A 14,283-nucleotide genomic window follows, 5' to 3' on the forward strand; every position below is an offset into this window, starting at 1 on the left:
ATGCACTGCATAACATGGTGAATGCGCTACATAACATGATGAATACACTACATAACATGGTGAATGTGCTACATAACATGATGAATGCGCCACATAACATAATGAATGCGCCACATAACATGATGAATACACTACACAACATGGTGAATGCACTACATAATATGCTGAATGCACTACATAACATGGTGAATGCACTACATAACATGGTGAATGCACTACATAACATGGTGAATGCGCTACATAACATGGTGAATGCCCTACACAACATGCTGAATGCACTACATAACATGGTGAATGCACTACATAACATGATGAATACACTACATAACATGGTGAATGCGCTACATAACATGATGAATACACTACACAACATGGTGAATGCACTACATAACATGGTGAATACACTACATAACATGGTGAATGCGCTACATAATATGATGAATACACTACACAACATGGTGAATGCACTACATAATATGCTGAATGCACTACATAATATGGTGAATACACTACATAACATGATGAATGCGCTACATAATATGGTGAATGCACTACATGACATGGTGAATGCACTACATAACATTATGAATGCGCTACATAACATGATGAATGCGCTACATAACATGACGAATGCGCCACATAACATAATGAATGCGCCACATAACATGATGAATACACTACATAATATGCTGAATGCACTACATAATATGGTGAATGCACTACATAATATGGTGAATGCACTACATAATATGGTGAATGTGCTATATAACATGATGAATACACTACATAATATGATGAATACACTACATAATATGATGAATACACTACATAATATGGTGAATGCACTACATAACATGATGAATACACTACATAACATGGTGAATACACTACATAACATGGTGAATACACTACATAACATAATGAATACACTACATAATATGATGAATACACTACCTAACATGATGAATACACTACATACAATGCTGAATGCACTACCTAACATGATGAATACACTACATAACATGCTGAATGCACTACATAATATGATGAATACACTACATAATATGATGAATACACTACATAATATGATGGATGTGCTATAGCATGATGAATGCACTACATAACATAATGAATGTGTTACATAACATGATGAATACACTACATAACATGGTGAATGCACTACATAATATGGTCTATACATGACATGACATGGTGAATGCACTGCATAACATGGTGAATATACTGCATAACATGATAGCTGCACTAAATAAGATTATGAATGCATTACATAATATGGTATATGAACTACATAATATGGCCAATGCAATACATAATATGGTCAATGAACTACATAATATGGCCAATGCATTACATAATATGGTCAATGAACTACATAATATGGTCAATGCACTACATAATATGGTCAATGCAATGCATAAGATTGTGAATGCACTGCATAACATGATGAATGCACTGCATAAGATTGTGAATACACTACATAACATGGTGAATGCACTACATAATATGGTCTATACATGACATGACATGGTGAATGCACTGCATAACATGGTGAATATACTGCATAACATGATAGCTGCACTAAATAAGATTATGAATGCATTACATAATATGGTATATGAACTACATAATATGGCCAATGCAATACATAATATGGTCAATGAACTACATAATATGGCCAATGCATTACATAATATGGTCAATGAACTACATAATATGGTCAATGCACTACATAATATGGTCAATGCAATGCATAAGATTGTGAATGCACTGCATAACATGATGAATGCACTGCATAAGATTGTGAATACACTACATAACATAATGAATGCACTAAATAAGATTATGAATGGATTACAAAACATGGTGAATGTGCTATATAGCATGGTGAATGTACTACATAACACAATGAATGCACTACATAACATATCAACCAGTTACTGTGACCAATCTTTATTTACTTAAAGATCGGTTTCTCAAATAAAATTGTATTATTAAACTAACTGTAATAGCCAACTTTTCCATAACAACCGTTTTGCAATCTAAATGCAATTCCCTCAAATTTCAAGCAACGAAATTTTACCCCAAGCAAAATTTACTGGTCGCCCTTGTAACCCTTATGTTACAACGCAATTTTACAACGTGTGATACTGTCCTTTGTGGAAAACGCGCTGTAATACCCCCCCCCCCATCTTTAAGGTACAGGCTTACAGTTTTTTTAATCTCACCAGACAGATTTTTTGATGCTTTTGGTTTGTTTTTCCATTTCCAACACAACTTGGAAATAATAGGTTCAGACTTTATCTACGTATTTATTTAATTATTGCGGCTTTCAATTGATGAATTGGTTACAAGTAATCACAATGTGATTCGCAAACTTATTCCTGTGATGACAAAATATTATTTTCAACAATAAGATTTTTAAATGAACGATGAAAATCAATCCTATATTCAATTTAGGACTGTTCATTTTATTGACGCTATAGGAGATATTGTCAGTTATATAAAGTAATTTTTATTTAGTTTTCTAAATTGAAAATGCCTGACCAATGCTATACTACAATTGCATATTATTAACAGTTGTTCAATCTATTTACTTTTTCTGGTTTAATTTGATATCACATTCTTTAAATAATAATTCTGTTTGTTTTTATTGAATATAATTTTGTTGATTCATAATAAACATGAATTTATCATGCTGAAAAAAGCATTTTTCTCATTTTTATGGTGATCGTGTAGGTGAAAATCATTATAGGTAAGGCACCCGCTAATAAAGTCATGGCCAACAATTTAATACCTGAGGATGAACTATTATTCTTGCCCAAATGTTCACACCATAAGGTGTGGGTATCAGTCACACATTGATGAAAAACAGTGATGGTGCAAGGACACTATAAAATGTATGTTTATCTCAACTCGAGTAACTTTTTATTGATCCTTTCCACATATACAAGTCTCAGGCAAGTTAGTTTAATTTGTGATAAGAGTCACATACATTTTACGTTCACCAGTATACCCTATTCTACCATGTTGAGAATAAATATTATCATAAACTAACACCTCCCCTTTTTCCATTTGAAAAGCTACTGTCGATTGCCACAGCACGTCACGGATATGTTGTAGAGTCTCAGGCTCAATTTCGCTACCGTCGCCATAGTAACAAGTGTAGGGGAGTTTGTCATCTGGAGTATCCATGCCAGCATAGCATGGGTGATCTCTGGAGAAGGATGCATGACTTACCGATGCTGAATTGAACCAGACCCTTTCTTCTGTTGGGAGAATGTTGGAGTTAGGAAATAAGCAATTCTGAATATAATCACTAAATCATATATAAACATAAACTGCCTGTATGTTTAGCCAGTAACAGAATGATTTATTAATATAAAACCATGTTCTAAATACCACTATAATTTCTATTATTGCGTTCTAAGACTGCTATCATGTAAGAAAAAAAACCCATTGTGAAATCGAAATATATCAAACACAGTCTGTTTTTATGTAAACTTTTTTGAAACTCACCATGCATTAACATTGCATTAAAATGACGTATTAAAACATAGTAGTAGAATGAAAATAACCGTATTGCCAATATGTACTATAATTCACATTTATAATGTATGTTTTGATGTTGAAGGCAGATGTGTAAAAATGTGATTTATCGATGTCGAAGAAAGATCGGAATTGATAAAGGGCTCGATTTGAAAAACAGGGTAATTAACAATTTTTGAAACGTAAGCTGAATATGGAATGAAGTATTATCGCATTTTACATTTGTCACGTGTACCGTGGTTACCGTGGTCTATCGCATTCACAACATGTTTTGTCAATATCCAAACTGTATTATATAAATTCAATTGCCGTTATTCGGAAAATTCAAACAAAAATCAAAGACCAGGTTTTATGACTAGACAATCAAATTTGGGACATGTTTTAGGGGATGGGCGCTTGGAGGAACGTGAACCCGAAAATAGAAATACATGTATCCCATGTGAATTTTAGTATGATGGGACGAGTTTTGGCGCCGGGTCGGGATACGGTAATTATATTTATCCACCACTGTTTACATTAAAATTGTTGTGTTTTTATCTTACTTGTTTTCGGATGTGTTCTGAAAGCGGGCAGTGTTGACCAATAATATAATGATCCATCATTCTCCCATGTGTGCCCATATCCACGATCTTCCATGAACTTCTGTATTATAACCTTGTCAGTTGTACCAAACACCTGATTAAGCATGAATAATAATTGATTCATGACAATTACAAATCATGGTAGACTGAGACGATAACCTCTGTGCATATTATGGCACAGGGGCTGGCGACTGTGTAAACTGTTTCTGATGCTGCGCATGGATGCTTTTCCGTTTAGCATTTCTGGGGAAGATGGGTTTCTGTTCTTGGTGAACTGACCATATGTCTGCGTGAAATTAGAGAGACAATACACCCAGTAACGTTATATTGCACACACACACACCCTAACAGGTCTTACTATCGTTGTGACGCCACACATTGGATTAACTTTTAATATAGTTGAATTAACTTTTAATATAGTTGCGATATGAACTCGATTAAAACGCGTTCCTATATAGGGTTGCGTTTTAATTGGAGTTTAATTAAACTCAATTACAATGCAATACAATGGAGAATTGCACTTTAATTAAGTTTAATTAAACTAGAGTTGAATATCCCGTGACTGAACATAGAAATGTTTGCGAAGCTTAGGTTTAGTATCGGGGTAAGGTATGGTTCACGTTATATTAATATTAATATTAAAACCTGACTTAAATTCGATTAAATATTAATATAAATTATGAAACAAAGTGAAGGGGTTTCACTATTCACCAATGGGCTCACTTTGTGAGTGTGCGTCCATGGATTTGGCGTCACTTGGATAGGTAGACACCCCCCCCCCCCCACACACACACACGCACACACACACACACACACACACATATCTGTATCTGTTTATGAATTGGACTCTGTGACTCGACCATTAATCTATATCTAGTTCTCTTGTTTGCTTGGTCTTGATCTCAGTTATACAAATCCAAATGTCTGAAACAAGGAGAGGGTATGTCACAAATGAAAGGAAACGATTGTCAAAGCCATTTTTGAGTCAGGGCATTTGAAGACCAGTTTGTCTGAATGATGGTCTGGCCTAAAATATTGGTACCGGCTTCACAGTGGCGATCGTGCGAGACTTAAAAAAATATGTTCACTTTATCATCTGTGCCTGGTTTAGAAATTATTTGGTGGGAGATGGATGGATCCTCCTGGCGTACCTCACCAACTCAGGTCTACCTAGTGAGAGAGACTATCTTTTGGAGCTGATTAGAAGGTTTTATTTCCGAAGAAAGATGTATTACTAGGTTTATTCAGAGTGCAAAATCCAAGTGACCAACCGAAAGTTACAGCCTCTGGTTGGGTTAAATACTTTGTTAGTGTAACAGTATAACAATATATGTATAATAAAGTGAAGGCAGCTCTAAGCTCTAAACACTCCAGTAAAAAGCACACCATGGATCCACTATGGATACAATGTCCTGAAGCTCAAAGTACAAATTTAAAAAGTGGGCAGGTTTTAATCATTCACCTGAAGAAGAATTGGCTTGCCCATTCGAAACGTCGTGTTCACCTTTTTTTAAAAGCTAAGTCTAGTTTTATTTGTTATATTGGTTTTATTTTACTAGTAGTGTTGCCCACTACTAGTCTCTTTTATTTTACATTCTGCTGTTTTTAATCTATCGTGTATGTCCTGCCCACTTTTTAAAAATATATGTATTATACATATTTTCATCGAAATCTATTTAAGTAATATATAAATATGAGTAAATGAGTTATTGTATTTATGTCAAAGTATTTGTAATTGTTAACTATTGTATTATGTTATACGGTGAGACGGGAATTGTATGTGTAAATGCTGGACACAACCTTCGTGAATTCTATTTCGATTGAAGTCTTCAGTGAATTCTATTTCGATTGAAGTCTTCAGTGAATTCTATTTCGATTGAAGTCTTCAGTGAATTCTATTTCGATTGAAGTCTTCAGTGAATTCTATTTCGATTGAAGTCTTCAGTGAATTCTATTTCGATTGAAGTCTTCAGTGAATTCTATTTCGATTGAAGTCTTCAGTGAATTCTATCTAGTCGTGCGTGTTGGTAATTGCCCCTGTGATTGGTATCGGTCAAATAGAACTTTACAAATTCGAATTCGACCGGTATTTGACTATTTTGTGGCCTGCAAGCAGTTTGGTCTGAATTGGCTGAAATCTTTCTATTGGATAGTCGGAATTATTCGGATTTATTTGGTGTGTCAATGCGAACATTATCGACTTTTGACTTGAATAACTTGAGACGTCACACCCGCCATATGTATGCCGCCATATTTGATATGCTGTTGAAATTTATTAGACTTATTGAGTGAGTTCCGAAAGGCGGAAGTCGTGAAATTTGTACAGGAATACCGTACAACCAGTTTCACCGTCTCATCTGTGCATGTTTAGTAGGAATACGAGCTACCTACGCTACCTTGAGTGTTTACCGTAGAATCACTGAAGAATTGGAACAGTGCTAGATGTAAGACTGTTATACATTATATTGCTTAGCCAACATAATAAGTTTTGACTTTGTGAACAAAGTGGATGAAATTGTTTTTTATTTAAAACACACACGTTTCGGAACCAGCATTTGCTAATATCCATAAGTTATGATTGCATATCAATTACATCGCATTGTCGGTGTGAGTGTGATTTCCTGTGGATTTTATGTGTATTACTAATAAACTGAGTAATATTTCTTACATTTTGTATACTTTTATACTTTCCTGAGCTAGAGATATAAAGTCGATACTGAATTCCAAGTCTGTCAAATTTGTCTACAATTTCCGGATCAAGCTTTGGTAACGTTTCTCTCACATCACATATTACACTTTCTCCTCCATTTCCTTGTTCAGGTGGAACATCACAGAAGAAAATAATCTGCAAATGAAATACTTATTTATTTATCTCCAGTCTTAACACAGCAACAGTTAAACTCGTGATTACATTAGATACATTGATAATTCAAGTCATGCATATTTAATTCAATTTGAATTCTCCTTGCACGATATCTACTAACGTTGTTTGTGTATGTACTAATAATATAATTTTATAAATGCAATACAGAACATTTCATCTCTAAAACACTATTTCATCTCTATTTTATTTATCAAAAATAGAACTTTATCGTTTAGTAGGTTGCGCAAATTCCAAAAATACCTGTTATACAGGCATTCAGAAATATAACCTACATTTCAGGTATACGTCTTGTGTCAGTAAAAACATTGTCAAACACTGTTCAAATATTTATACAAAATATTGTCAAACTCTGCTCAAATATTTAGTCAAAACATTGTCAAACACTTCTCAAAAAGTTAGTCAAAACATTGTCAAACACTATTGAAATATTTGGTCAAAACATTGTCAAACACTGCTCAAATATTTAGTCAAAACATTGTCAAACAATGCTCAAATATTTGGTCAAAACATTGTCAAACACTTCTCAAATATTTAGTCAAAACATTATCAAACACTGCTCAAAAAGTTAGTCAAAACATTGTCAAACACTTCTCAAAAAGTTAGTCAAAACATTGTCAAACACTATTGAAATATTTAGTCAATACATTGTCAAACACTGCTCAAATATTTAGTCAAAACATTGTCAAACAATGCTCAAATATTTGGTCAAAACATTGTCAAACCCTGTTCAAATATTTATTCAAAACATTGTCAAACACTATTGAAATATTTAGTCAACACTTTGTCAAACACTGTTCACATATTTAGTCAAATCATTGTTAAACACTGCTCAAATAGTTGGTCAAAACGTTATTAAACACTGCTCAAATGTTTGTTCAAAACATTGTCAAACACTTCTCAAAAAGTTAGTCAAAACATTGTCAAACACTGCTCAAAAACTTAGTCCAAACGTTTGGACAATGAGTATAGATTTCCAATTGTAATTGTCATGCAGTGTCTCACCATCTAATACATTTCACCATATAGTTGTCACATATAGTCTCGTCATCTTAGATGTTTTCTAATCAAGCAGGAAATGCATGCAGGGGATCAGAGGAAATGCATGCAAGTGTGTGCTTCAGTAACAGTATTTGCTGTCTGTGTTGCAATGAAAATTAATACTGCCAAAATACATTTCCTTCTCGTAAAAAAACATCCTTGGGACGTTCATCTTGATAAATTGAGAAAACTAAAATCCCTTTGGATAGTCGTTTCCGTGAAACAATGGACATACTTCTCCTAAGCATCAAGAGTATTTTTGATAATTTGAAGAGGGAAACCGCTGCTGCAAAGTTCAATATCAATAGGCCAGAGTTGCCGAGACTAGTTGAAGACGTTTTTAGAGGGGTGCCTCGCGAGAAGTATTCGCCGTGACTCCGGACATTTCATTCGGATTTATAAAACACTTGTCGAAACATTGTTTTTGAAAGTGTCCAACAGTCTCGGTGAAGATATTGCATTGAGTAGAATGGACAGCGTTTTAAAACTTCCTATACAATATTATGTTACAATATTATGTTCAGCTGTATACCAAAAACTTGTCGTGGCTCAACAATATTGTTGGAATTTGTGGACCGACTGAAGTTTTACCATCACATTACGGACTTACATGTTACTGTCAGCAAGGTTTAATGTCTTGTTTGTATTTGCACAATGTGAAAGAGGGATTTATTGTCAAAATATATACGGTTGATTGTATGCGTATTGAAACTATACAAAATGTGAATTATACATATCCGTTTCATGTGTTAAAAGAACATCGCGATTGTCGCATACGACTTGTTTACCACTTCCGTGTGACTGAGAATGTTCTAGATTTTGTTTAGAAACTGGTTGAATAGGTAATAGGACACTGTAGGAGGCAATAGAAGGTAATGGGACATTCTAGAAATTGGCAGTAAGTTCCAGACTCATTATGTATGCTGATGTAATGGTCTATTTATAAACAGTGTGGGTATATATAGGGGAGTTGTTCAGCACTGAGATCAGATCGGAGATCTCGTTGAATTGTGTTGGAGTTTAAGTATCTAGTTATTGGAGGTTTGGAGTTTTACCGAGTTATTGTACTTGATGTTTGCAGAGTATAATAATACCAGTACCAGTTGAAACCTCATCTGTTGGCTCCGTGTTCGTATGTTATCATCGCCGCCAGGGAAGTCTTTATGTTACTGTTGCCATTTTGGTATTTGAACCATCACACCTATACTATACCAATTACGGTAATATTACGTTGTGTGTGACATCTGGGGGCTCGTCCGGGAACAGTGAAGACATAGAAGACAACATGGCCAGCGGGATAAAAGATATGTCGAAACAAGAGTTGATGGAGTGGGCGGATGAACTGGGAATGACTGGAGAAGACAAAAGGAAATTTATTTTGGAGCAACTGAGTTCTCAGCCAGCTGAGAGACAAGCGGCGAGGGAAGAGAGAATGGCAAAAATGGAAATAGAAGCAGAGGTGAGGAAAATGGAGATAAAGGAAAAGTTTCGGCTGGAAGCGGAAGCAGGTGAAATAGAGAAATTGCGAATGGAAGCAGAACAGCGAGAAAAGGAAAAGGAAGCAGAGGTAAGGAAAATGGAGATTGAGGAAAGAAAGGAAAAGTTACGATTGGAAGCGGAAGAAAAGGAAAGAGAATTTGAGTTGAGGAGATTAGAGCTGCAAGCAGCAATGCCGGGGTCCCAACTAGCTGATTTTGGCGGTCAACGAAATGTGGTCAGTGATGCACAGTCACCGAAGTTGCCTGCATTTGTTGATGGTAAGGACGAACTTGATAGTTATTTATTGCGGTTTGAGAGGTTTGCAACGAATGCGAGTTGGCATAGAGATGGATGGGCCACAAAATTGAGTGCGCTCATGACTGGTAGAGCACTTAAAGTATATTCCAGGATGTCCGACACTGATGCAGTTGACTATGATCGTGTGAAGGTGGCGATGTTGACAAGATACGATTTCACAGAGGATGGGTACAGGAAGCGTTTCCGTGAAATTAAACCTGAAAGTTCTGAGAGTCCTGACCAGTTAATTGTGTGGCTTAAGAATTATTTTGCTAAATGGGTTGAGTTGTCAGGCACTGCAGCAACATATGATGGTGTTACCGACTTGATGGTGAAGAAGCAGTTTATTGGTGCCTGTACAAGAGATCTTGCAGTTTATCTTAAAGAAAGAGCACCCAAAGATTTAGATGAGTTGGCAGTAATAGCAAAGCAGTACCTAGTGGCCATGATCGACAGTTATTCACGAAGAACCAGGTGAGGCGTAATGGTAATGAGACTGCCATTAGTAATACTGATGTGGGACAGGGCAGTAGTATCCGGTGTTTTCTATGTCAGGGTGTTGGTCATCGAGCAGCACAATGTCCATCCCGCGTTACTGATGTCGACCCTGGATAAAGCCAAGTTTGCAAATGACCGAGTGATGAGATGGGCGATGACTCTGCAAGGATATAATCATCGTGTTGAGGATATTCCTGGACTGAGGAACTTTTGAACAGTATAGTAGAATGTTATTCGTTTATGACTGTATTTCATATTTTATTATATTCTACTGTATGTGATTTTCGAATTTATGTACTCAGTTCGATTCGATATATTGTGTTGTTGTCTTATTTGAAATTGTTATCGTATTCGTATTATTGACGTCGTTGCTAGTCATGTAATATTATATGTTATAATATTCTTGAGAGGGGAGGCATGTCGCATACGACTTGTTTACCACTTCCGTGTGACTGAGAATGTTCTAGATTTTGTTTAGAAACTGGTTGAATAGGTAAATAGGACACTGTAGGAGGCAATAGAAGGTAATGGAACATTCTAGAAATTGGCAGTAAGTTCCAGACTCATTATGTATGCTGATGTAATGGTCTATTTATAAACAGTGTGGGTATATATAGGGGAGTTGTTCAGAACTGAGATCAGATCGAAGATCTCGTTGAATTGTGTTGGAGTTTAAGTATCTAGTTATTGGAGGTTTGGAGTTTTACCGAGTTATTTTACATGATGTTTGCAGAGTATAATAATACCAGTACCAGTTGAAACCTCATCTGTTGGCTCCGTGTTCGTATGTTATCATCACCGCCAGGGAAGTCTTTATGTTACTGTTGCCATTTTGGTATTTGAACCATCACACCTGTACTATACCAATTACGGTAATATTACGTTGCGTGTGACAGCGATGTTCTCACGGAATATCCCTCCTAACTGTCACCAAACTGTACGTTTTGACTACTCGTATGCGATTGTAAGATTATATTTTAGATATACTCGAAGTGAATCTCAGCACTGTGCTTTTTATAAATGTTATGGTTCTGTTAATAATTTTCCGGAAGTAGCAAATCACAGATTTTCATTGTTTATTCTGTTATTCATAGCATCTTAGTTTCAGTTTTTATTGTCCATAATGTTTTACAGTAATAAAACAGGTCTCCGTTCTGAAACCATTTACAGTTAGCATGATTGTGTATGGGGGGGGGGCACATACAATAGAGCCGGATGATATGTACGAATATGTGTGAGTATGTTTCATGGATTAATAAGTCACTTCTTTGCTTCAATGCAACTATATCTCACGAAATGCCACTTGCTGTTTGCCATTCATATTTCGATATCTCACAATGTCTCGATTGCGTGACTGGTAATTCTAATTACTAGTAACTACTATTGTGCAATATTTGCCCAGCCTTGCTTCTACCAGTCATTTACGTCAACTCCCACATTGTCCTTCACAGTCAAGTTTAATGCAGATATATTGTAAATCACACAGAGGTAACACCACAATACATTTCCCTTTAAATTCCCTTCCATTACCCAACATTCTTTGTGTTGAAGCAGCCATAGTTCACAACCATTTTGATTTGCAGGACTGCTTGCTGCTTATGTGCACAGTGTGTGATTTTGTGACGTGTGCCGTCGGTGGCAGAAATTAGGTACACAGGTCCAGGCCCGATAAGGCGGAGTGGCTTGTACTGAAGTGTGGCTACGTGAAGACCGAAGTTTAGCGGATGTTTTTAGGCGACAGTTCGAGGAAATGTAGGTTGACAAGTGTAGACGCTAGCCAATTCTTGAGTGTTGTTAATGCCTTAAGGAGTAGCTTGTTTATTAAGACAAACGAACCAAAAGCGTTCTTGCTAATATTATTTAGCGTGTATTTGCATGGTGTCCCACTCATTTCTAGCTACCACGAAATATAGCATTGTGTGGCAGTCATAAGATTTTCGAAAAGGTGATAATAAAATGTGAACATTGACTGCCTGTCATTGTTTAAAAACAACACGAAATCCAAGCATATTTACTTTACAAAACTTAACAACGAAAATCCTGTTCACAAATTGCTAATGACTTTGGAGATACAAAGTATTTTTTTCTTTAGACAATTATTTGATTTTTCATTATTATAACATACGTGTAATACTGCGTTCTCATACACCACACTTTATATTGCACTTGCTTTATTGGGGAGTTCACAATAATTTTCCTTCTTGTTCCTGCAGGGAAGGGAGCGACGAGGTAAAGAAAGTGTGGCACGCTCGGAGAGTGGTGCTATGCTTTCTCACTTGACCAGGCATAGCAGGCGTATCCTACTTTAACGCTTACTTCACCAGGTATGTTAGTTGTGGCATACTCGCATAAAACTGCCCTGTGTAATAGATGCGGGCGATTGCAAACTATTTTGGGAATTTATCTGCGCATTTATCTGCGTGGTGATTCAACAAATATTTTCAAAATGAATATATAGGATAGTCTTTGGACGTAATACCACAGCTAATTTCGAATTTGTAACTGAATTCTAAGACATCAATATAGAGAATGTAAAATTTCGATTTGATCAGCGGTTACGATTCGGAGTTAAAATAATATTTGAATGGCATTTTTCATTTGAATAACGTGTGGGCGGCTATTATTTTGTATCGAAAATGTACATGTTGGTTATTGATAACATAATATATAACTCAGATGATTATCTGGAATGTTCTGTAAAGACGATATTTTACACAATGATAATTGTGATATGTTTGTCGATTAATGGTCTATTATGGAATATAAATATGACACGTGATCTGGCTTATAAAATAAACAAATGTTTGGGTGAATGGACTGTACATTTAAAGCTCACTGTCCAGTTACGCCCTCTTCTTAACCTGAGCAATTTGAACACCTCTGCAACATGTTCAAATGCAACAATTCTTCTACTCAGGTTTATTATTTGATAACAATTCTTCTACTCAGGTTTATTATTTGATAACAATTCTTCTACTCAGGTTTATTATTTGATAACAATTCTTCTACTCAGGTTTATTTTTTCAAATAGATCTAGTAACACATGTTTTTATTTATACCTACCTTCAATGGATAATGATTAGTGTAAGCCATTTCATTGTGTGGCTCTATGGTGCATTCTGGTGGGTCAGAGTCGGTAGCAGTTAGAACGTGTTCGGCCACCTCGCGTCGCTCTCCACCACCCGCCGTATAGCTGCCGAATTGGTAACCAAGGCCCTTCACAAATACAGAATAATCACTCACATTGTGAAGTGGGAGTCCTTTGAATAAAATTGTTCCCAAATTATGAAGTTTCTTTTCAATGACAGAATGCGCCTTTTCAGCCCACACATTGATGTCCTTAATATTCTGGTCAACAGCTTCGAAAACGGCTGGTTTGTTTTTCCGTGGAGGAGCCAGATATTTCGGGAGCATATTTCCAGCATATGTTGAACCTACAAGCCATTTTCTGCCAGCTATGCGAGGCGGTGTGCTGTCACCGCGACGTAGACAATCTGTGTATTTGAATCCTGGTTCTTGTAGCAATCGTCTTGTCGAGTTTGACAAGCATCGAACCAGAACAAATTGTTGGCTTCGTCGTACCGATACTAGCATACTCACATGCATCTCAGACAATCAATGTATGCAAAGATCTACGTTATCAACGTTATAACTCATACGCCCACGTGCTTTGAAAGACAACGTAAAAATAACGCACGTTTTCATATATTTAACAGTGCGTGAGGGCGCAAATTATTATTGGTATCGCTCAAAATTATCTCCTGTTGACAGTTAGGTGTTTGTGAGTGATTGATGCCAGATTGTCACTAAACAAACTGACTGACAAAGTGGGAAAGAAGATTGGGTTGAAGGATATTGGAATCACGTAAAAAAAGACAATGTGACGTCATTGTAACAATAACTTATATACAACTTTGTTTCAGTAATTATCAGTTCAAT

The 14,283-nt window shown here is 36.0% G+C and overlaps 1 protein-coding gene across 1 annotated transcript; it reads right to left on the bottom strand.

Moving 5' to 3' along the window:
• Positions 1 to 2,919: 2,919 nt before the first annotated feature.
• Positions 2,920 to 13,975, bottom strand: LOC102805921 (uncharacterized). Its single transcript, XM_085505363.1, has 4 exons — positions 13,408 to 13,975; positions 6,817 to 6,993; positions 4,110 to 4,242; positions 2,920 to 3,287 (listed from the first exon to the last, which is right to left on the bottom strand). Exons 1-4 carry the CDS (start codon positions 13,948 to 13,950, stop codon positions 2,989 to 2,991), a joined length of 1,152 nt encoding a protein of 383 aa, XP_085361489.1. The 5' UTR covers positions 13,951 to 13,975; the 3' UTR covers positions 2,920 to 2,988.
• Between the last annotated feature and the right edge of the window lie 308 nt (positions 13,976 to 14,283).

This window comes from Saccoglossus kowalevskii, chromosome 11 (assembly GCF_978046115.1).
Source record: "Saccoglossus kowalevskii chromosome 11, keSacKowa6.1, whole genome shotgun sequence".
Taxonomy (NCBI): Eukaryota; Metazoa; Hemichordata; class Enteropneusta; family Harrimaniidae; genus Saccoglossus; species Saccoglossus kowalevskii.